Source organism: Balaenoptera borealis (genome assembly GCF_965194805.1).
Source record: "Balaenoptera borealis genome assembly, chromosome: 18".
Classification (NCBI taxonomy): Eukaryota; Metazoa; Chordata; class Mammalia; order Artiodactyla; family Balaenopteridae; genus Balaenoptera; species Balaenoptera borealis.
This window is the reverse complement of record NC_138877.1, coordinates 9338493-9359284: the sequence shown is the minus strand read 5'-3', so window position 1 is coordinate 9359284 and position 20792 is coordinate 9338493. Positions and strand designations below refer to the sequence as shown.

Genomic DNA, 20792 nt, shown 5'->3' with positions numbered 1-20792 from the left:
ATTTAACTTTTAAATCATTGTATTCTTTGTCAATCTTAAAAACCATGCTTCAAAATCTTGTTATAAATTCAAATTAGGATGAAAATTTTACAATGAACTGTCTTAGAAAACTGCCATTTCTATTTATGCCTCCTGTAACTTGGAGCTGATTTGTCACTTTCATATGCAGAACAACCTTCTAATAAAACACGTTCATTCATTTCTTTGATTTAAAAATGACAGTTGTGATTTATATGATTGTGAAACTGGCTCTGTAGTTTGATTTTATAAATCACGAAATATGAGTTAGAGGGTTTCAGACAGGACTTGATATTTTCAACCTGAGTTTTGTCAGAGTCTGGATTTAAATACAGTCATTTCTTCCTGGCCTATGTATCTTTAAGGTAGAAAACCATGGAAGCAATAATAAAAGGAGCTCCGATTCAGGACAGTCATTTTCTAAGACAACAGTGGGAAACATAATTCCTGTAATTCCTCCAACCCCATAAAATGTCCACACAGGACTCCAGTGATAACCTCTAACACTCCTCATTTATCCAGAAGCTTCTTCAAATACGGATTATTAGAAGACACTTTAGGATGGCATGAATTAAGGGAGTCTGCCATGTTCTCAGGAAACATAGATGGAAAGAGGATAGTCTAAAAAGACAGAAACCTTTTGCTTTTTAAAGGCTTATTTTGAAAGATGTTTGATTCTCACTCAGCTTCTTTTGGGCAAATCTGAATAAGGATTTCTGGATAAGGTTCTGAGTTTTCCTTTGCATATTGAGTCCTTTATAGAGGACCTTGGTGGTCAGAAATGAGACTTACGAAACAATTCTACCACTGAATCATCACAGGGCCCCTCCTGCAGGAAACTCTGGAGTCCTTTTTAAAGGATTCCGCACCCCCCCCTTCTTTCTTCTGCTCTCTAGCTTCTCCTGAACTTATCACAGTTTTACCATTACATGGATTATGTGATTATTTGATGAATAGCCTGTGGTTTTCAAAAGAGCAGAGGCTACTATATACTGAGTGCCCAAGACAGTGCTATGATTAAGTTGGTGGCTAATAAATGTTTGTAAAATAAATGTGTAAATGAATCTTTAGAGAAAAGAAAATGAGACAATAAAGAAAGAAAAGAAATGAAAGGGAAGTATGGGGTAAATAGTTACTACTTTGACTTTTCAGAAAGGCGTGATGTGTAACTTGATACTTTGCCTTTCGGAATTCAGTACGTAGTGAGTGAAGGGAAGATCATTTTGTCCATATCTTCTGGCTTCTTGAGAGCAGGAACCAAGTCTTTTTCATCACTGGATGTTCACTAATATCTATTGAGAATCTAAATCTTGTATTAATTTCCAACAGAAAACTATTTAGCAAGAATAAAAAGTGATATTAAGGATTGGTCTTTGGAATTAAATGAAGAAAGGCTTTGGGCTGGGATGAGGTAAAGTAATATGCACTCTGTGGGGAAAAAAAAAACCCAGACTTTAACCAACAATGGCTATTCATGGGAAAGGAACTGAAGAGGCTCACAGAACAGCTGGCAGAGTTCTTGGCACCATTTAACATCTAGTATGTTTGAAATTTTAAAATACTAAACAATATTAATTGTCTGAATGTTCATATTTATGGGATAATTTTTTCTTTACTGATTGAAAAGTAAAAAGCATGCTCTGAGGATCGATATCAAGTAGACTGTTGTAGGAAAGAAGAAAGGGAAGAAGTAGAGAAGTCTTATATAATTTGCTATTTTTTTTTACCGACTGCTTAGTAACACAACTATTGCAAATTTAATTCTTGGTGAAAACTGTAAGAGATTTTTCCATATGAATCCTGTTTTCAGGAAGGAGCTATATATAGCTTCAAACACAGAAATGGTCTTTACACACACTGAATGGTAAAAAATGAGATTCTGTTGTCATTCAGTACATACTTGATGGTAATCATGATATTAACAACTGTCTGAGGATGCATGCTCAAATTAAAAGCTCTCCTGTGTGTCAAATACCTATTTAAAAATAAATGTGGTCCTAAGTAAAGCACACACACTAAAATTATAATCAACATACTGTTACATTTGACTTACAGAGACTGAAGTTGTTTAAGACTTTCAAACTGGTTCTTGTGGAGATACAAAAGAGGATTGGACGACAGGTTCCTTTTGTACAATTAGAAGGGAGGAGGAAGGAAGCATGAGGATATTATTATTTTGGAAACTCAAGATGTTGCCATTTAAATCTGATGACAGGGGGAAGAAGAACTTACAGTTTTTGAAGAAGCTTCAGGTCTTTGAAAATGTGGGGTGGTAGCTCCATTATCATATTGCTAGACAGGTCCCTGTTGGTGACAGTGAAAACCCAAAGCAATTACATTGGAAATAAATGACATAGTTATTACTCCTCACAACTGTCATCAGCCCATTTGATGTAACAGAAAATACAATCCAATTTAACCAACCTGATAGCTTGTTACCCAACAAAGTCATGTGAGTCAGCCAAATGGATATGTTTTCCATCACCTTCAGACAGGTGACATTTTGCTCATCCAGTTCCCATATCTGGAATTTCCTCTCAGCCCCTCTCCAACACACTCCCAACATGGCTTCAATGTCTACTTTGATTAATTCCCTCTGTTTTAGGTACTCTTTGTACCTTCAACCATTCATTGTTTCTGTGATTCCTATTTGGTTCATGTATGTGATATCTTGTTTATCCAACTACATTAGAAGCTTTCTGAGATCAAGACCTATGTCTCTACTTATTTTGCATTCCAACTAAGAGAGTTTTGACCACATAATAGCTGCCCAGATGATCTTGAATGGATAAGTTCACATATTTTTAGTCTACTTTTATATGGTACTTTTTTTTTTTAGAAGAAATTGAGAATTTAGATCTAAATATAATAGGGCTGTCCAATCCAGAAAAAATTGCAGGGCAGTGTCCCTACAGAATGTGAAAAAGAGATTTGTCAGGATAAGAAGGAATCAGGAATCTTGAAGGGTCCAAAATATCCTCTGAGCCAGAGAAGATGTTAAAAGTGAAACAGATGTGAAATCGCCTAGGAGTCAAACAAAAGATCTTATCTATTTTTGATTTTTTGGTGCTCCTGATGGATATATGGGAGTGACAAATAACTATGACTTAGTTCTTTCTCTAAAAAAGCTTACAGTTAGGGGCTTCCCTGGTGGCGCAGTGGTTGAGAGTCTGCCTGCCAATGCAGGGGACGCGGGTTCGGGCCCTGGTCTGGGAAGATCCCACATGCTGCGGAGCAACTAGGCCCGTGAGCCACAATTGCTGAGCCTGCGCGTCTGGAGCCTGTGCTCTGCAACAGGAGAGGCCGCGATGGTGAGAGGCCCGCACACCGCGATGAAGAGTGGCCCCCGCTTGCCGCAACAAGAGAAAGCCCTCGCACAGAAACGAAGACCCAACACAGCCAAAAATAAATTAAAAAAAAAAAAAAAAAAGCTTACAGTTAGAGTAAACAACTAGATTATGAAACAAAAGAATGAAACAAGTGTTATTACACAAGTACAGATGAAAAACAGAGGAAGGAATCATCAAACTTGGCCTGGGAAATTAGGAAGCGTCTGAGCAAAGTTTGATGATTTTTATAGGTGGAGTCAAAGAAGAGCAGATTTTCAGGTGAGGATTAAGCAGGACCAGAGAAACAGATGCTTGGAAGTCAGTGACATCTCCAGGAGTCAGCAAGTTGTCCAACGTGGGTGGAGGATAGAAAGGATGGGGAGATGTAGAGGAGGAGAGCCTGGAAAAGAGCCTGGAGACAAAATGGGAAGGCCATGAATACCTTCCAAGGCAGTATTTCCCAGAGTACAGTTCAGGCATCAGAATCAAGGAAGATGCTTATAAAAAGAGCACTTTCCTGGTGCCACTCCAGAACTATCACACCCGAATCTCTGGAAGGGAGCCTGGTAACATGCATTTAAAGCCAGCATTCCTTGTGATTCTTCTGAACGTTAACATTTGAGAACTCTGTCAAGGACTTTGCTTTATGGCAGGCAACAAGGAAGGAGAATGTTAAACAGGACAGTGGGAAAATATGCTCTGGGTTATGGGATGATAATTCTGTTAGAAGAATGAAAGATAGGATGAAATGCCAGAGATTCAGAGGAGGGAGACCTGGCAGGAGGCTGTGACCCTGGACCGGGTGAGAGCTGATACGGGTAGAAGGAGGCACTGGCAGGGTTTGCGGTCTGATAGGACATCAAGTGTAAAGAGAGTTAGAAGGAAAGGGAACAGTCTTCTAGCCAGGCTGCCAGGAAGAATGCAGGTTCCGCTAAGATAGGCAAGCCTAGGGGAAGAAGCTGGCTGTGGGGTAAGGGTCATCTGTAAATTAACTTAAACAAATAGACTTTGAGGGACTGTCATGACATCCAAGTGTAGACAGCCTGCCAGCTGGTGTTCTGAGCTGGTGCTCCAGATGCAAGGAGCACAGGTGGGTCACGGCGCAGAAGAAAGCCACAGGTGTGCACAGATCAGAGGGAGAGTGACAGCAAAACAAGATGACGATGATCTCGTACACCTGGAGAACGTCCTGCAAAGTGTTACCTTGAAAAATAAAGTACAGTCTTCTGTGCGGAAAGGATCTGAGTGGCCTCATCTAAGTGTGCTTATTCCTCTCCAGAAGGGGTTTGTGGTCAAGAAGGCACAGTAAAATTATCTAACATTTTTGTAAACTTAAGAAATGTAAATGCCTTGTTCGAGTTAATTTTATTGAGTTCTGAATTTCTTCTATCATACTGGTGCTATCTGGATTGGAATGAATTATTGGTGGTCCTAAAAGAAGAAAGCTAGCGTCTCTTATTTAGGCTCTTGTTTTTGGCAGGGGCAGGGGGTTGGCTTTGCCTAAGTGTAGTATAAGACGAGGATTAGGAAAATGTTCAGAATGTGGACTCCGTACCACTGTCTCCTTTAGTTTGTATAAAAACACACTCCTGTTTGTCCTGGGCTACTCTACTCCTCCATTCCACCCCCGTAACCCAAATCTGTATCCATCCTCCAAGGTCTGATCAGGAATGCCCCTGTGAGAAAGCAGTGAGCTGTCTTTAATTTTTTGCCATAGAATGATAATATTTTAGTTCTAATGTGGTGCTTTGCACATTATAGGCACTTAAATATTTGTGGATTTGGTTTATGATATTCATTAGATTAAATTATCTTAATTATTTGTGAATTGTTTTTCAAATTACTCTTATTGAACTACTTTTCACAGTCCTTTCTGGATTTCAAAGCAAGGTATAAAGAATGGGGGAGAAGGTGATTAAGAAATTAATTTCCATTTTTTAGACTTCAGATCAGGAGAAGGAGATCTCTACCCTTATCACCACTATGTGTAATGTAACAGACAATTTTAAATGCCAATGATACATCATTTTGTGGGTAGCGATGAATTAATAGCAAGACAGATGATTTTCAAAAGGTTTAGATCTACAAAACATATATTTGAACAGAAAAATGTGCATGAGCTCTCTGAATATTTTTCAATGAGCCTCTTTCTAGACATTTCTATTTGCGTCATCTGCTCTGGAAGTTATAATATCTTAAGGGATAATAAGCATGTTCATTCTTTTGTTTAGTTATAATTGATTAATATTATTTCAGTCATTTATTCATTCAGCAAGCATGTATTGAGAATTAATTGTACTCCAGACATTAGAGAGGAGAATCCCTGAGTTTAAGGAGCCATGGAAAACTCATTTACTCCCAAACACACGTATGTATGAAATCAGTCAAAGAAAACAGGCAGAGAAATTAGAGTAGGCTAAATCCATATTAAGCCCACTGTCTGATTTTTAATTTGCTTTTAGGATAATGTTGGTTTTCTTAATTGATTTTGAATATCCAGTGGTCTACAGGATTTTGATTGCTACTAATGAAAAGCAGTCTCACTAGCCATTTAGATTTGTAATCCTGAAGAAGCAATCATATTTTCCTAGTAGACAATGCTACTTACAGTTCTCCTAAATTTTTTAATGACGAAAATGTCTTCTCTGGAACAAAATCAATTTGATTTCTAGGCAGAAACCTGTAAGACATGGTAAGAGTCAGCATTGTTGATTTGTGTCTGCTGTAGTAATCAGTTCTCATTGGGAGATGCCATTGATCCGGGTGTAATTTAATAAGCCTCCATTGAAATCTCAAAGCAAGGCACGTTCTGGTGTGGAACACAGGCAGGAGCTTCTTACAGAGAATGTATCCATATGCTCTCTCCAGGACATGCTCCCGTAAGGAACTTGAGGTGCTGAGTGTGGTTTACAGAGCTGCACTTCGTTTGGATTCTGATTACTTTAGAAAGTGTTTCTTTCCCAACATGCACACATGCAATGTCAAATTTGGACCCTGTTAATAATTCTGTGAAGGCTTTGAGAGGATCTTTGGGTAAGGCACATTCCTTATAAGAAGTAGTCCAGAAAAAGAGCAAAGCTTGAACCAACCCCATTTGGGCCACAAACAAATTTTAAATTTAGTGGGGGAACAGTGATTTTACATTTCCTCTGTCTAGAAATGGAATCCTCCAGGACAAACGGCAAAAAAGAGGGGGTCGTCAGCTAACTACCTTACAGGGGTATAAACAAATGAGATAAAGAGTATGAAGGTGATTCAAAAGCTACATGGTGTTATAAAATAGGAGGCGTGGATGGTATTTGTTTATCTTCCAGTGTTCTCTCTCATTATCTATGAGACAAAGAATAAACTCTTTGCATCTCCTATGTGGGATAGCCTCTTTTCTTACTAAATATGCTAATCTTCAATCTGATTGATAAATCTGCAACCTGGCAACAGCCTTATCTCTTAGTCTGTTGGAGAAAAGTGGTTAGATTACTACAAATGGATATGCTCTGATTTTTCTTTCCCAACCACCCATCCAAGCAACAAACATTACTAAGTACTTACTATATATGGAGAACTATGATTAAAACAAAAGCACATTCTTGTGTTTTTAAGCTTACCAGTGCAAATGTGCCAATTAACCGATCCATCTGCCTTCCTGCCCCCATAAAAAACACAGTCAGCAATCAGAATCACCAGTCAGAATCTTTGGCCAATCAGAATACATTAGAGGTTCTTCTCTTTAGAATAAAATTTTGTTTTCTTTAAAGAGAGAGACATCAAGTGATAAGTGTCATTAGCAGTAACCACTTTCACATACATTATCTCATTTCCTTGTTGACCGTGGGGTTAGGTACCAGTTCAGCAGAGAGAGTGCACAGAAATGATGACTGCCCTCAGAAAGGAGGAGGCTTAAATGGTTGGCAGCTAAACATAAGGCTTGGCCCTACCATCCAAGTCAATAGATCCATGTGTACATTTTCTAGTACTGCAGTTTCAGACCAAGGCTGTAAACAAAACATACTTTAAAATTCCTTGCCAATATTTCCTTTCGATTTCCAAAGCTACTGGGTTTCCCCTCATTTACTGAATTACACTGTATACTTACAGCACTGTGAGTGAATTGCACGACAGGAAGGTGGAATTCGTAAGGTATTTTATTCCATTGCCTTCCAAATCCCTAAAAGGCATGGAGAAAAACTATTTTTAATGTTTTTGCACAAATCATATGTCTAAAGGCAGTTTTTGGTGATATAACAGTTCTGAACTTTATTTTTACTTCATTCCAATTTTTAGGCTTTCCTCCTACTTATTGCAGGGTCAGTATAATTAATATTTTGTATCTTTTTCCCCTTCTAATTAGCGTTAGAACTTAATAAAATTGAGCGAAAGGGCAGCCCGCCATTTAGTGAATGTGTCTCTGTGCCGGACACCATGCTATTAATTAGCATAAAATTTGTACAGTAATAACAGTAACTCCCATTTATTGGGCTTTTATAGTGTCAGGTACTGTTCTGAGTGCATAATACACACTCCTACAAAGTGGGCATTATTACCTCCCATTGAACATATGAGGAATCTGAGGATCTTGGAAATTCACTTTTCTTCTTGTCACACAGCTACTGAGGGGTAGAACTGACCTTCTAACTCCGATCCATCTGAATCTAATGCATAGACACTTAGTCATGGCATCGTAGATCGCTATATTCTCCCCTCCCCTCCCCCAGGGTCAGGTAGATATTTGTGTCTCTATTTTGCTGAAGGAGAAACTTAGGCCAAACTATCTACCAAATACTGGATGCCAGAGTCAGGATGGCGAGTCCGAAGCTGTGTAAAGGGAAGTGCCTGCTCTTTCTACCTCCCTCCATGGTGCTGACGCTGAGTGCAGTGCTGCTCCGAGGGTCCCGGGTCCCAGCATCACCGGGGAACTTGTTAAAATGCAGATTCCCAGGCTCCACCCCAGACCCACTGAATCAGAAACGCTAGGACTGAGGTCCAGCGGGCTGTCCTGAGTCTTTGCGTTGCTTGCGCTATACGCTGACGCTGGAGAAGCACTGGTGGAGAGATGACGTTCTGCCAAGGTGAACCTTTTATGACAGCAGCACCCGCACCGTCAGGGAACAACCTCGGGAACACTCCGACATGGCCGCTTCCAGCAGCGCCAAGGAAGGAGAGGGTCGGCTCTGCTGCCAACTCTCCTCATTCCGTTTACCGCTGGCTTCCTACAGGCTTCCCGTACATGACAATAGCTGTTTTGCTGCCTCTGAACCTTTCTCACATTCACGTTAAAATCACCAGTTCCTTTGTCATTGCCTTTAAAATCCTATTTTAAAGCCATCTTGGAGGGCTTGCAGGAACTCAACTTTTTTTTTCACTCTTAAAATACAGCAATTGCAAATAATAAACAGTGTAGTCCCTTGAAAGTCCAAATATTGTTCAGTAGAATAGGGAAAATGTTTTTACATCTCATAACACTTTGCAGTTGTGAGCAACAGTCCTAGCTGATAGCAAGTGAGGGAGGAGAAGCATGGCCAAGGTGGGTTTTTTCTGCCTTTGAACTGGGGCGATTTGGGTCTGACCTCTCAGCTCTCATTTGTGATCAGCCAATCTTGCTAACGACATCTTTTCACTGAGTGTCTATTTTTTCCCTCGTGTCTGTGGGAGCCTAGAGTGAAAATGAGTGTCCCCAGAACCCGGGGCTCGGATGTTGCTTCCTGGTCTCCTGCTTGTTGCTGATGCCCATTTTGGGGACCAGGTGGGTACAGGCTGGAGGCCTGATATTTTTCTGTTAACGTTACTCCTTCATGTTGCTTTCCCATTGTGTGGATGTACTTGCTTAGTTTCTAAGTATTTTCCACCTATTCTTAATGAGTTTTATTCTCATGTTTTTCAGATCATCAATTCCCCCCCCCACCCCGCTTTGTTTTTTTAAGGCAGCTCTGCACGGCATGTGGGATCTTAGTTCCCTGACCAGGGATCAAACCCGTGCCCCCTGCATTGGAAGCATGGAGTCTACACCACTGGACTGCCAGGGAAGTCCCATCTCTCCCATTTTTAACATTTAGCGCACTTACGTGAGACCCCCATTGCCTTAAAAGCCTTTTGATAACAGGTATGTAAATAATTTTTTTAAGTCAGTAAATAAACACAAGGTCACCTAATAGTGTTGTAACAAGTGAGGCGAGTTCAGAGAGGATCCAAAGCTGAGGTACTAAAATTTTATCATATTATGGGTATTGAGTCCCCTGATTTGACAATGGGGAGAGTTCTGGGGGGACAGTACAACCGGCATTTTCCCAGGACAGGAAGTCACTCCTGTGCCAATCCTGCCTGTCTCAGGAGACCGTGAATATGAACATGGTGGAATGGTGGGTAGTGGTGGTGAAACCAAATGAATGGTTTAAATGTGTATTGGTCGAAAGCTACCAAGGAGTGGAAATGGTTTAGCACGTTCATTTGCAGAGTTTTTTTTGAGCACTATTATGTGCTGATCCTTGTGCTGGGTATAAAATCACAGAATTTACTGAACAGTAGGGGATAAACAAGTAAACAGATGGTTCTATGATGACAGTGCCCTGAGACAGCGGTGCAGTGGGAGGAGGGGAGGCGTGGTGGAGGCTCTCCTGTCGTAATCGGGGCACAGAGGCAACCACTGAACTGGTGGGTGTGTCAGAGACGGCTTCCTGAAGGTGACACTTAAATTGACTTTTGAAGGAAATGTCGGAGAATGAAGAAGCAAGACCTTTCAAGTTGAAGGAACAACATGTGTTCAGGGAACTGACTGAAGGAGCAGTAATTTGGTGTATCTGAAAGGAAGGCACAAGAGGAGAAGGGGCTGGCAAAGAGACCAGGTGCAGTAAGGGATAGAGGACAACGGGTCTCTGGTGCTAAATTGGGAGGCCTGAACGTTACCCTCACACCTGGGGGGATTCCCAAAAGATGTTTAAACCAGGAAGTGACATGACCAGATTTTGGTTTTAGAAAGAAAAGCAGAGATGAGCTTTTTGTGTAATTGTTAATTAACTTCAGGGCTAGTCTCCTGAATCTGGGCGAATAACAAATTAGCTGCTAAGTGCATACTCACATCCAGTTGAGTTGAGGCATTTGGGCACACATCTGCTTGGGAAGGGCTTCTAAGTAGTTATTCACCATAGACCTTTACACAAAGAAGAGATTAATTAGAAACGAAATGATATGCCACTTTAAGAACAGTATTTTTACTATTTCCACAGTTTGGGAACTTGTATGCTAAAATCAATATATTAGGATGAAGAATATAAACATAACTACCTCTTCAAAATGGTCTCTAGATATGTGTGTGGCATGGATAAGGGAGCAGATGTCAGAGAAACTATGAATGCATAAGTGTGATACATAACCTAGGAATAAATATGAAACAGTTTGACTTCATGAGATGAAACAAAAGTATATACTGGGTAATAATTTTGAAGTTCATGGTAATTTTCCTTGTAAACTTCAAATTTGCAATCATTTCCAGCATCATACATCCAAAGTTTCATTTTAAGAGAAATGTTAATCATTTACAATATTAAAAGGCCACACTGGAAACTGCATTAAATCTAAGAAGTGATAGTGGGGGGCATTTGGGGAAGAAGACAACTTATGAACATGTTAAGCTGCATGATTAATTTATGATATTGTGGTCCCTTTTCACAAATGGAAAATTAATGATCCTATATGATCAACTGTAAAGGAACATAATAATCCCCTGCTGATAAATCATCCCAGTATATTAATAAACACTGCAAATGTAATTATGAGAAAAGCTTAGTTGCTAAGACAAAGATTTTGGAATTTTCAGTTACTCTTGCTGGACAAAGGCACATTTTCCTTTGTTAAAAATGCAGTTGGAGCTGAACTCCTGGAAGACTCTAACAAATTTAAATGTAGTAAGGAGATGAAAATGAATACTATCTTTGGTGAATCACTGCAAATAAAAACATGCCTTAGAAAACCAAAACAGAACATGCCTTAGGACTAAAGGGAATTAAAGGAGATCAAAAGGAATTGAACTAGTCGGCTTCAAATATACCATGAGCCATGGATAGGAAGTAGCAACAGTAACTGTGGCTTGAAATACAGGGAAGGTTTTGACTAATATACATTGTAGGGGGCTTGATTTTCCTAAAGCTCTTTTTGTAAGCTAGTTTTAGACGTCATTGCAATTTATAGACAGATGGATTGAAAGGTAGATGAATACTTACAGGAAAAACAAGGAATTTAATCCAGTAAACAACCGCTGTGAAATTCTGGTTATGGGATTGTCATCTAGAATTCTGACAAAACGTATCACAAACATTTCCAATGTTACATACATTTGTGAAATTAAACCAGGAAGAAATAAAAGGCCGTGTCAATCCTGTCTCCCCCCAACACCTGCTCTCCTCCTTCCTGTCTGTCCACACTTGGCTCAGGGCTCTTCCCAGAGAGCTTTTACTTCACCCCGTGGCTGGAGCAGTACTTTCCTCCAAACCCCCATAATCCCCATCCCAGGATTTATTAAGTCCATCCCGATGGTCTTTGCTCCCTGTATCCACCTCCCTTTGGACTTAAGAACCTTCACCTCTGGGTTCCTGGGTCCAGACAAGCTGCACTTAGCTATTGGCTGATTATGGGCTCCATAAATGCTTTGACTTACTGATTGACTGAATGAAAAATGAATGAAAAATAATTCTTAGGAAATCATAAATGGTTCCTTGGTCTCACAGTGTTTAAATGATGTAATTAGTGGGGCCTATGCAAATAAACTTATTAGAAGCTTTGAGGGTGAAAGAGTGAAAAGATTTACAAATTCAAATCACTGTTTTTAATTCTATATGGTATTTTCCTAGAAAAAAATAGATAAGAGGAAATATGCCTTCTTTTCTCTTGTTGCCTTTGAAGCCAGGTACCATTTCCTCTTACTTTCAGAGGTACCTGAGGGTAGGATTTGGAGAAGGGGGCGTCTGAGCACCTACTATATGCCAGGCATTCTGCATGTGACACTTTATATATGTTATATGATTTAATTCTCACAACATCCCTCTTAGAAAAAAGGAATTATGATTATAGTTTAAAGATGAGGAAAAAGAGGCCTAGGAAGATCAAGAAAATTGTCTGGAACATTAAGCATGGGGCCATGGCATACACAAGGATCTGGATGAAGCTGAAGTCCTGGCTTTTTCCACTAGACCAGGCTGACCTACAGAAAATGGGAAAACTGACACAGCCTTCTAACTGCACTTTGTTCATTTTTCCTGATGAAAACAAAGACCTCTGATGTGAGACTCCTTAGGATGGAGCTGGTGGCTCAGCTTGATAAGTGATGAAACACAACAAGCTCACATATTTTCAGTCTTTTCTATGAATTCTCTGGAAATCGAAAAAGGCCTTATCTTGCTTACTTTCTAGGTCTGTGGTTTTCAACAGAGGGCACTCTTTCCCCCAAGGGATATTTGGGATTGTCTGGAGACATTTTTGATTGCTGCAACTCTGGGAACGAGTACTGTTGGCATCTAGTGAGGTAGAGGCCACAGATGGCACTAAACATCCTAAAATGCACGCCCCCCCCACCACAATCAAAGAATTATCTGGGCCAAAATGCCAGTAGAGCTGGGCTGAGACACCCAGCTATAGGTAAACACCAGGTGGATGGATGACTTAGCAAGCCGACTTCTGGGCACAGAGGCCACCTGAAAAAACATAGCACTGATTTCTCTTCACACAACCACTATTTGGCATGCCATTATCTGAAGTGCTTGGGTAACATGCTCCAGATTATGTGACAAGCAGAAAAATAAGTATAATAAACAAGATACATACATAGATGGAAACTATGAGCCTTGATGAGTATCATTAGGACTGCCATCCGAGGGAAGGAAAAGCTAGAATACTTACAGCCAAGTTAGATGATGTAAGTCTTTGAATACTCCAGGTCTGAGAGTTGTAATGCAGTTGTGGTTGAGATATCTACAAATAGCACGGGTGAGTAAATTAGGCAAACTTAATACTCCACTTTAGTCACATATAATTACTGGACATCTGTTTCTGAAAGCACTCTACTGGATGAGCAGGGGCCAGAAAATCAAAGAACAGGCAGGAGATACAGATAACCAAAAGCCAGTGTAACAAGCACCAGGGCCAGGACCAGGAAAGTGGCCAAAAATAATGTATTGGGACATTATATTATGTTAGAGTGTAACAGAAGAATAAGTATGTGAGGTGATTTTTGCTTTTCTCCTTTTGGTCACACATCCTTAGTAGACTAACATTTTAAGAAAGTGTTTAGGTAAGTTATATATTTTCTATTTGTGGAAATGACCCAAACTTGAGGAGACAAGATTAAAGCGAGCCTTTATACCTGTATTCTGGTAAAACTTGGAATTTTTTAGCAGTTCTTTCAGTGTAATAACTAATTACACTGTACTTTGTGAAAACTTATTTCTCCCATTTCTCTATATCCAAAGTCGAGCCTTTAAAAAAGTACCATTCATTCTACCCTTTTAATTGTTACTTAAAATTGTACTCATAATTATAAAGAAGTTACTCACAGTATTTGCAGATTATGTAATCCAAAGAATGCTTTCCTGGATATATGTCTAATACAATTATGCTGAAGGAATCTGGTAGGAATAAGACAGAAGAGTCATGTGATTATGGTTCATGTATTTGTTAGGTTGTTTCTTCACCTAAAGACAATTTGTGCTCCTGGCTCATAAAATCCTGTCTTGTTCTCACGTTGGGAGGTAGAAGCATTGCCAGTGAGAGAAGGCTGTGCGCCTAGCTGTGTCTGCTGTCCTGATAGCGCCCGTGCAATGAGACCCCGACATCTCTGACTTGAACCACTGAGGTCCAGTATGCTGTGTGTGGGGACAGAACTAGTCGTATTTCTGCAAACTGGCATTCCAGTGGCCTTCCTCCTCTGACATGCGGGAGTTGCCCAGCATGTGAGACTAGCCAGGCTCTCACTGCTGAGATTTCTTGCTCTTTCAGTACAGGGTTCCACCTTCAACTCCTCACTTCTCTTCATTCTATTCCCATGAAACGAGGCGAGGGCAAGTCTCGTTCTGTTTCAACATGCAGAGTGAGGAGGATGCAGCTAGTTAGACACGGGCTCAAGGTCACAAATGGCATCAGTGGCTGAACTGGGGCCAGTGTACCAACTTCAGCTCACAGGGCCATGAGCTCCTTAACCGCTGAAGCAACCTAGCAAGAGTGTATGGATTCAATAATAGCACTTTCAGGAGTATCTAAGTAAACAGCTTCCATTTCCTATGCTCATTATATTAATACAGTGGGGGGTTAGCCTTGATTTCATATTCTCTAAAGAACTTTAGGCAGGAAATATTCACGCTATTAATAGTAACTAACGTCTACATAATCTTCTGAGTGGCTTCCCTATCTCTTATTTTGATTTGATTTGGGTCCTAAAGTTTTGTTTTGATTTGTTTTGTTTTTGGCCACGTGGCTTGTGGGATCTCAGTTTCCCCAACCAGGGACTGAACCCATGCCCCCTGCAGTGGAAGTGCAGAGTCCTAACCACTGGACCGCCAGGGAATTCCTGCTTCCTAAAATATTTTACACTTTCTCATTGTTATGATACTTCACTGCAAAACTATCGGTAGATCTTTTGCCTGTCCGGCATCTGGCTGTACTCTGAATTTTGTTACACCACATTTACTCCCAGTGAAGCTTCCCAGCCTTTGAGTCATGACTGCGTTATAGGTGTGCTGGGATACTGATGTCCTCAGCCCTCAAGGTGGCAAAGTAAAGCCAAGATTAGCTTCCAGTTATTAACAAACCCATCTTTTATCCCAAATATTGAACAAATATTGTCATTTTCTCTGTGTACCACCATGTGGAAAAGCTGCGTACTACAGAGCACATGCATTACAATTGTAGTGACACACAAAGCAACAATTTCAATCCTACAAAGTAAACTTGAAACCCTGTAAGAACTTGTGCCATTCCATCCCCCTCTCCCTGCTGCAACATGTCTGTAAGGAGATGCTTCACATTGTAGCATAAATTCTGCTTTTGCTTTAAAGTTCTGCTGTGCATAGAACGAACCCATACAGATCAATATCTGTTTTAGCATTTTCAGAGCCCTTAGAGTGATGTAATGAAAGTTAATATGGTGAATTATATTACAATAGCAAATGAAAATAGAAAAAGAATATAACACCATAATCTACGTATTTGAAGTTCCTCTTAAATATAAAATTTACTACCTAACTAGTGTTATTTACATTTCATTTAAGATAATTAAGTCAAAAGTGCACTGCACATTTTACCTACACGTTGTCAATCTTGAAGAGATGGGGGCAGTCGTAAATTGTGAATTTGACCTTGTGCTTTTGATCTGCACGACTCACCTGATATGTTCAGTCTATCTGCCTTCACTGACACCAGTTAAGACTCCAACTTCTTAAATAATAAAGAAGCTCTAGTCTTCTATTTAGCCAGTTTGCTGGCACCCCATGGAGAACTAGAGTCCCAGGTCTCTCGTCTCAGACTTAGGCTGCTGAATTTTTTAACTTGATCCTTCAGTATCTGCTTTCTTCTTTACAGAATAGTAGCTTGGTGAATATGAGGGGAAATTTGGAAACATGACAATTTGGCAAGTGGTGTCCTCTTTTTCTTCACAGCTGAGATATGAGCCCGTTTGATATACTTTACACTGAATGGTTTTTCTAAGAATAACTTACTGGTTCATGAATTCCTGCTGTTTCAGCTGTCAGGACTTTTCAAGCAGAAACGCCAGGAATTTATGTACCTGAAACTAAAGCAAATAAATGCTTTAATGGCATGCATGTTTATAGACTATTTTTTTAATGCAACATTTTGTATTCATGAGCCAGGCAGACTCCTTGAATTACATTTTGTTGCCAATGATTGTGTTGAACAAGAACCCAGTTTAAGAAGGAATTCCTAATTTATATAAAATTTATGTCACAGTGAGGAGAGGAACTGCTGTTGGTTTCCGTGGTAGCAGTGATGAAGTATTATGGTCAAGCTCATAAATTGTATTTTATTTCTTTCTCTCAAAGATCATCTTAAATTGCTTCTTACCCCCTAATGTTAGAAAGTTTAAAAGAATATTAAAAAGAATAAACTGATCGCTAGTAAAAGCAATCAGATACGTAACATTTGTTCATCTAGCAATTAACATTTTATTTTGACTTAGGAATTTCTTTTTCTGGATGCCTAAATGACCTTAATTTCACTGTGAATATTTAGAGCATGCAAGACCGGAGACGCACTTGACGTTAAATTGGGTGATCCCTTAGGATATATCCCAATACAACTTAAAGATGCATATCAACTTTATAAGCTCAATACAATCTAAAACACATATTCATGCATGTCTTTTCCCTGGTCAAACAGAATAAAGCCCAGATGATCTAGCCTAGCACTCAAAGGCCCTACAATCATGATTCAATGACCTCTCCAGCATACACTCCATCATTCCTGTGGGAACTCGTTTCCTTTAGACAAACTTCCCTGGTCACTCTCTTTCTAACATCCTTTGAGTGTTTCTGCTTATGCTTTTTTGGTCCTCCTTGCTGAAGATGCTCCCCACCTTCTCTTTAGCCCTGTGTGTTAGTCCTACACATCATTCCTTCAACAAAATACACACTGATCCTCACATATGTTTCAGCATATGTGACAATGAGGGGTGCTGGCAGTGGCGGTACATGGTACTAGGAGAGAGCCAGAGGACCATCCAGTTCAGGAAGAGGGTAGGATGGTCATGAGGGGTTTCTTCAGAGTCCAGGGACGAAGGTGAGGGGTTCACAAAATGGAATCATAATTGAAAGAATGATCTAAGACATGTTCAAAGCTCAGAGAGTGAAGAATACAATGGGCAGTAGAAATGAATTTCTAGTTATATTTTGGAAACAAGAAAATGTTAAGGAAAAGCCCAAGCCTGCTGTATGGGACATGTTTTATATTATCATGAAATAATAAAAAAATATAAATTCTCAATTCCTACATTGTTCTTGCCTTCTTGGTCAATGAAGGTGATCTCAGGACTGAAGTGAATAAATAGGATACAGCGTTGTGGCAGTGAAAGCCCAAAATGGTAGAATAAGTTAATCAAAATGAGTCAAAGCCTCTGGTTTGGACAATTTCTCCTAGAAACTGAGAAACACTGAAAATGCGTACACTCAGTCATGATCAATGGAATCTGGAAAAAGGAAGAGCAGCTGGAAAATTAAAGATGGCAAATGCCGTTTTGATTTTCCAAAAGGTAAGTAGATTTCACAAGCTATAGTTGGATGAGCTTGAAGTTGGTTCTGGGCAAGATCGTAGGACAGGATATTGTGATGCTGCTTTGTGAGCACCTCAAAGAGAACAGGAACAGGGAAGTTCACGAAAAACAGGGCAGGTCAGACCAACCTGATTTTCTTCATTTAAAGACTGATCAGATAAAAATGTGCGGTCGACTTTGCTTATATGTCTCCCGGGCATTGATTAAGTGGTTTTATGATGCTTTTACAGACAAAATAAAGAATACTGGCACTGTCCTGCTCAATATTCTGCTCCATGACTTAGGTGAAGATGGCTCATCTTATTTTCAGATAACAGAGTGCTGGGATGAAGAGTGAATCTGTTGGATGAGCCAAAAAGATCTTCCCAGTCTGGTAAGAAAAGCTGAATCTAACAGGGTGAAACTGAATAGGGATAAATCTGAAGTGCCACAACTAGCTCTCAGGTGCTAAGCACACAAGTACAGGATGGAGAAGCTGTCACTTGTCAGTTATGCATATGGTACAGGATGAGGGATTTTAGAGACACAATCACTAGGAGTTAAGAGTATGAAGTAGCCACAAAAAGAACAAATGTAACCTCAGGGCGTAAGGAGTTTAGAAAGGAAGGGTTGCTAGCTTCCCCCTGTTCTGCCCTTGTATGTGTCATACAAGTGATAATATTACATTTATTCTAGATACTACACGTAAGGAATATGTAAGTGACCATATACAGAGTGACAAATAGATTTGAAACCAGGCCCTTTGGGGAAGAAGTTAAGGATTCGAGGCTGCGTGGGGAGAAACCTGTGGTGGGGGGCATGGTGATAATGGCCAGCTTTGAATATCAGAGGAGTTACACAGAAGACTTATTGGGTGTGTTCTCATCCGTCTCATGGGGTAACGCTCAGAATCATGGGGAGCTTTAGAGATGTTTGGGGCAGTAGTAGAGTTATGTGACAGGACAGTTTATTAGCATATTGTTTGAAATTCCTTTCCCTCAGCACCTCCTAATTCCCTTCCTGGTTTATTTTTTTCCCCCATAATCACTATCTAACACACTACGCATTTTTATCTTTCTGCATTGGAAGTTGAGCTCCTTGAGGAGAGGGCTTTTCATATGTGTCGTTTACCGCTATATCCTTGACACCTCATAGGTATCAATAAATATTTGTTGAAAGAATGAACGAACATGTGGGCTTGGCCAGCTTTTACCCTCCTGCTGTCTCTACCAAGAGTTCTGGGGTTGTCCATCTAGTTTCTTCCTTCTCCTGACACCCTTTCCTGGGGATGGTTTGTGTTTTGCTACGTTGGTTGTTTGGACTGTTGTAATGCAGGATCAGGAAGAAAAGGGACAGGACAGGACAAGGGCTTGCCTGAGACTGGGGAGATTTTTCTGCGAGTTTTGGAGAGTGGCAGGAGGAGCTGAGTGGTATGAAAAGGGGATGGGGGAGGGGAAGGAGATTTAAAGAAGAGTTGCTGAGCTTATGAACTGCTTTAGGATATTTGAATAATGTTTATAAAGAACTTCGGTTATTTTGAAACCAAAGTTTGTTTTCTGGACACTTTCATCGATGGTAACAATATTCTGAGATCGGTCCATGTGGGTGGACTTCCAGAGGACTATAGTCAGAGGTTTGGCTTTGAAGCCAAGTTCTAACACTTGTCAGCTGGCTGACTTTGGACAAACAACCTTTCTTCTCCAAGGATGGCTTCCTCATTCCTGAAAGGAATCTGATGCTGTCTGCCCTACCTCACAGACTTTGAGGATCAAAGTCCAAATGAGAATTCCAAATGTTGGAAGTCTTTGTCAACTTTAAAAAGTGATAGATGAATGTAAGAAATTGTGTTGAATCTCCCTTGATGTGCCTTGCATGTAAGAGACACTTGGTGAATGTTTATTGATAAGAGTCTTATAATTTTTTTCTCTCTGATTCTCTGGGAGAATCAAATTGCCTCGAAAGCATCAAATAACAGTTTGCATTAAGAGAATCCCTGCTGAGTGATATTCAGGTTATGATGTGGTACCTAAGTTTTCTCAGACTTAGGAGAAATTAAATGTTTAATTGGAGAAATTTCCAGCTGATCTGGGCGATCTGGTGGGAAAAAAATCTCTACTTTTTTTCACTAGGGAAAATTGAGGCCTGTATTATCAATAGCGCTTCCACATTCTTCCCTTCAGTGGGCTACCAGATACCGAGAGAGAAGTACTGACACAGAACAAAGCTATGAATCAGCAGTCCAGGGAAGGACTTGGCCTGCGAAGTCTAATTTTAAATCTCCTTGCTTAACCTTCTAGTGATACCTCTGCCTCCCCAGAAGTCAGCTTTCCCCAAATTTGGGAGCAAAAGATATAGCAGGGAGTCCTGCTTGGGACAGAAGAGTATGTGTTGGTAGAAGATTCAATTAGATGCTAGAGCAATTTCTTTCCATCTCTAGGTTTCTGTTTATTGTAGAATAAACACTGCACTGGGCATCAGAAGATATGGGCTGTAATTCTAGCTCTTCTACTAGTTAGTTGTAGACCTTAGGTAAGTCATTTAACTGTTGCAGACTTTAGTTACCTTGTAAATAATGAGAAGACTTAATTAGGAATTCATAAGACTTCTATGACTCTAGATAATAGTTTTAAACAGCTACTCTAAAACATGAATATTTTTCCTTCCTTTATGCTAGGCTATTTTAGTTTTCTTCCCCTCAGCATCATTCAGGGAGTGCAAGGACAATATTGATTCGTAGAAATGAACAGGCTGTGATTCTAAGCATTTCCAGTAAGGCCAGAAGCAGTATAGTTAAGATTTCTTCTCTAGAGGAATCTGGAACCCCAGAGGCAATGCATAGCTACTCCTGGGGACAACAGCAACATGAGCACATTCTCCAGGATGGAGCGGAAGGAGTTCACTGAATCACGGAGGCTACAATCAAACACAGGCATGATTCTCTGTGTTCACACAAGATTCTTCCTCACTACTGGACTTCCTTCAGGGACTTCCTTTCTTGTATAAGGGAGTCTGTACCTAAATTCATGAGCAGCACAGAACTGTTGATGGCATTTCAAACCAAATGTGTTTGTCCAGTACAGCAAAGGATCAGATTATTTTTTATCCTGGATTTTAATATATATCACATTTCTAGAAACTTTCTCTTCTATTCTGAATGTTAAAGGGCAAAATTGTAAGATGATGGTACTACCTAGGGACCTTACAAC

General features: G+C 40.0%; 1 protein-coding gene across 1 annotated transcript in view; it reads right to left on the bottom strand.

The window, feature by feature from the left end:
* RXFP2 (relaxin family peptide receptor 2) overlaps nucleotides 1-20792 on the bottom strand; it is a gene marked incomplete at its 5' end in the record, with an annotated part of 117453 nt that overhangs the window by 46806 nt on the left and 49855 nt on the right. Inside the window, 8 exons of the mRNA XM_082365772.1 lie at nucleotides 2072-2143; nucleotides 2251-2322; nucleotides 5956-6027; nucleotides 7441-7512; nucleotides 10417-10488; nucleotides 11558-11629; nucleotides 13230-13301; nucleotides 13883-13954. Coding sequence (XP_082221898.1) covers nucleotides 2072-2143; nucleotides 2251-2322; nucleotides 5956-6027; nucleotides 7441-7512; nucleotides 10417-10488; nucleotides 11558-11629; nucleotides 13230-13301; nucleotides 13883-13954 — 576 coding nt within the window. The remainder of the gene's footprint in view (nucleotides 1-2071; nucleotides 2144-2250; nucleotides 2323-5955; nucleotides 6028-7440; nucleotides 7513-10416; nucleotides 10489-11557; nucleotides 11630-13229; nucleotides 13302-13882; nucleotides 13955-20792) is intronic.